Genomic DNA, 3,865 nt, shown 5'->3' on the forward strand with positions numbered 1-3,865 from the left:
ACATACATACATATATACATATATATATACATACATACATATATACATATATACATACATACATTCATATATATATATATATATATATATATATATATATGCTGAGATAAAACGACCACCCTCATGGAGCGGTAGCGCCAATACGTGGGTGTGCTGGTAAAAATCTCGTCTTTGCGAGCAGAGAACACGCCGAGGAGAGGAAGGACACGCGCTTACGCATACATAGACATTGAAAAAGGAACGAGGGAGCGTGCGCACACACTCACGCAAGCCTCTATCGTTTCGCTGTCCCTGTCCGACGAAAGACCCCAACACTTGACTCTCATCGTGAAACCAAGTCACATTACACGTTCGCCCTCCGACCTGACCGTTCCATGACCGTGATCATCCCTTAAAAATTTTACCAGTTTGACGTATTTTATTCGTTATCATTATCTCGATTATCAAATTTAAAAGAGGAAGATTCTTATGATATTCCTTAATGTCGAGTTTTTAAGATTTAAACGAACGTTCGGCGTGTTGTCTTGAAAGTGTCAAATAAGTTCACTTTGAGAAACAAGTGATTCGAAATTATTTTCTATTCAAAGAAGAGGAAAGATAAGTAATATTGATCGATCAAAAATTTTCTACGTTCTGCGTTTCTAGGATCTTCGAAGCTAGGAATCGAAACGAACGGATAATGCTTTAGAATGTTGTCCTCTTCGATATCGGCTACTCCGTTCAGCGTGCGTGATATCCTTAACGAGGATCAACAGTTCGCAGTAATGGAGTGTTATCCGCATCATCAACATCAACCTCATCATCAACAGCAACAACAACATCAACAACAACAGCAACAGCAACAGCAACAGCAACAACAACAGCAACAGCAGCAGCAACAACAACCACAACAACCTCATATACCGCAGGATTATTACGCGTACAACGTGGTGCCTGACAATAATTGGGACACGGAGAAATTTAAGGAACAAGGGGTGCCTGGTTATTCTCATTATTCCGAATTAAATCATGTACATCAGCTGAGTCAAGTCGTCCCGCCTTATCAAGAAACTCCTGTCACCGAAGATGGTTAGTCGCGTTTTATTTATTTCTTATCGAGTTATATATATATATATGTTTGTCTGACAAAAAAATAATGTTTGAAAGTAAGATAATTCAAATTAATTAACTTTAACGATTAAAATAGATTGACGTATGTTTATGTAAATAAGAAATTATATTCTGTCTTGAAAAAGTTTTACGATCATCGAAATGAAACTTTCAAGCCTTGAATGTTTTGACTTTAATTTTAATGAGTGAATAAAATTCGTACTAATTTAATCTATTACAAGTTCATGGATAATTAATTAAACTTATAGAAATAATTTAATAATTCCATTTTTCTTCAGGGAACATCGTGACGTCAAGCAAAACGGAATTGCGAAAGAGTCAGTCCGGTAAAAGAACGAAAAGAAAACCAAGAGTATTGTTTTCGCAGGTGGGTAAATAATTGAAAACAATTTTTAAAAGAAAGAAAAACTTCCGTTTGATACCGTTTAAGAAAAAAAATTCATTAAAAAAGAAATTCGATGTTTATTTTATTAGACACAAGTTTATGAATTGGAACAACGTTTCAAGCAACAACGATACCTAAGTGCACCAGAACGTGAAATGTTGGCGCAGAGTTTGAAGTTGACAAGTACTCAGGTGAAAATCTGGTTCCAGAATCGTCGTTATAAGAACAAACGTGCGAGACTCGAGGACGCTGAGAAACTTCAGGCACAGGGTATGAAGAATCAATCGTTGAAGAAAATTTCTGTACCCGTTTTGATAAAAGATGGTAAACCGAATGTTCACGAAGCTTACAACGTACCATATTGGTCGAACGTCCGACCGGACATGTCGATGAACATTCAAGGAGACTTTAGAAGTTCTGAATCGATCGTTAGATTGAGCCCAGAGTTCAGAACAAGTTCGAGCGAGATGAGAATGGATTCGAATATCAGTCCGGAGTATAGAAATGAAGTCAATTCTGATCATAGCAATAGGTCTGTACTTAACATTGATGTACAACAGAGACAACAAATGTTGCCGAACAACGAATACAGGTCCAATTACGTTACGGATATTCGTCCTGGTGTTCACGAGTGTGTCAGAACGATCAAGACCGAATACAAAGGTACAACAAATCCTGTTAACGACGTAACCTTTCCCGATTTGAAATGTGTACCGGCGGATAACAAAATGGTAGCCGAGTGTCGAGCTGGTATAATGGATGTCTCCAGTACCGAGTATGGTTTCACGAATTATATCAGTCCGTTGAATTATCCGATGCAATATGTGAACACGATCGACGCACAAATATCGTCAGGAATTGATCAAAATCTTCAACGGTTGTGGTAAATCGAAGATTAACACCGGTGATTTTACCTACGACGTACGAACTTAAATAAGTGTTTACATTTTTTTATTGACGAAAACACATCGACCAATGAAATCCGATTTTCGGATTAATGATTAGATTGTAATATTAATAGAGAAGACAAAAACGAAGACGATATTGATGGAACGACGAATCTCCGAAATTTTTATCAAAACCATTAATTTTTCTTTTTCATTTCTTTTTTGTTTTTTTTCTCTTTTGTTTTCGTTTTTAAGGACACTCTCCACGATCAACTAAAGAGGTATAAATAATAATTAAGTTTTACAATTAGATTATTTTCTAAACGTCAACATATATTATAATTGTAGTTATCACTATAGAAAAGAAAAAAAAAAGAAAAAAAGTTAATTCAAGAATTTAGTTATTTAGTAGTTATTGGCAGCTGTTCTATTACTTCTTTTTTTCTTTCTTTTTTTTTGTCTTATAGCTTTAGTTAGGTAAGCTTTTTTTCTTCTTCCTCTCATTCTCTCTCTCTCTCTCTCTCTCTTTCTTTCTTTCTCTCTCTCTCTCTCTCTCTCTCTCTTTCTCTCTCTGCATCCATCTTTTTATCTCTTTCTCTTTCATTCTCACTCACTCTCGGAGAAATCCAAGGATAGTGCCTTGAGTGGCCGCAACGGAAACCGCTTCAAGTGGTTTTTGCGGAAACATTTAGTTCAATATTCCGCGTAACTCGCGTCCCATCGTAAAATTCTTTTTTTAGATCATTCAGACCGTTCGAAGTGGCCCGAAACACCTGACCGTCGCGATCGTTAGATATATATCTAATATATACATATATATATATATATATATATATATATATATATATATATATGTATATATATTTACGAAATCTTTAATTGATCTCGTATTTCGAATCTTGTAGGAAGTAAAAAGAAAAAAAAAGAAAGAAAAAATATTCGACGATTCTTGATCGAAAAATTTTAAACGCCACGGTATAGACTTCCTTCGTATCATAAAATAAATTCAAGATCCTATACTTCTTTTTATCGTCCTTCAGGATTTACGAAGCCAATGTTTAACATACATACATACGTCCCACTTGAACTCGATTAACGTCACTCTCGGCTATACACACCTTCCATCATCCGAGAAGTGATTTTCTTTTTTCATCGCGAACTATTAAATTTTGTTTTCCTTTTTTTCTTCTCAATAAGCAAAAAAACGCACACATAGGTATATATAGATATTTGTGGATGTATATATGTACGTATGTACGTATTTACGTATGTATGTATGTACGTATGTATGTATGTATGTATGTATGTATGTATGTATGTATGTATATATACTGTATGTATGTATGTATGTGTGTACGTATAAATAAATCTAAGACGGAAAGAAGGGACAAAGAATTAACAATGTGGATATAAAGATATAAAGAATGAGAAGATAGAAAGAATTGGCGATAGAGAATTTAATAGAAATAATATGGCAAAACGG

General features: G+C 34.9%; 1 protein-coding gene across 1 annotated transcript; it reads left to right on the forward strand.

The window, feature by feature from the left end:
- The first annotated feature begins 247 nt into the window (after window positions 1-247).
- Window positions 248-2,655, forward strand: LOC124425405 (homeobox protein Nkx-2.5-like). The gene is made up of 3 exons (XM_046965694.1): window positions 248-1,068; window positions 1,389-1,477; window positions 1,585-2,655. The coding sequence occupies exons 1-3, from the start codon at window positions 690-692 to the stop codon at window positions 2,380-2,382; spliced, it is 1,266 nt and encodes a 421-aa protein (XP_046821650.1). The 5' UTR covers window positions 248-689; the 3' UTR covers window positions 2,383-2,655.
- The last annotated feature ends 1,210 nt before the right edge of the window (window positions 2,656-3,865 follow it).

The sequence above is a fragment of the Vespa crabro genome, chromosome 7 (assembly GCF_910589235.1).
Source record: "Vespa crabro chromosome 7, iyVesCrab1.2, whole genome shotgun sequence".
NCBI lineage: Eukaryota > Metazoa > Arthropoda > Insecta > Hymenoptera > Vespidae > Vespa > Vespa crabro.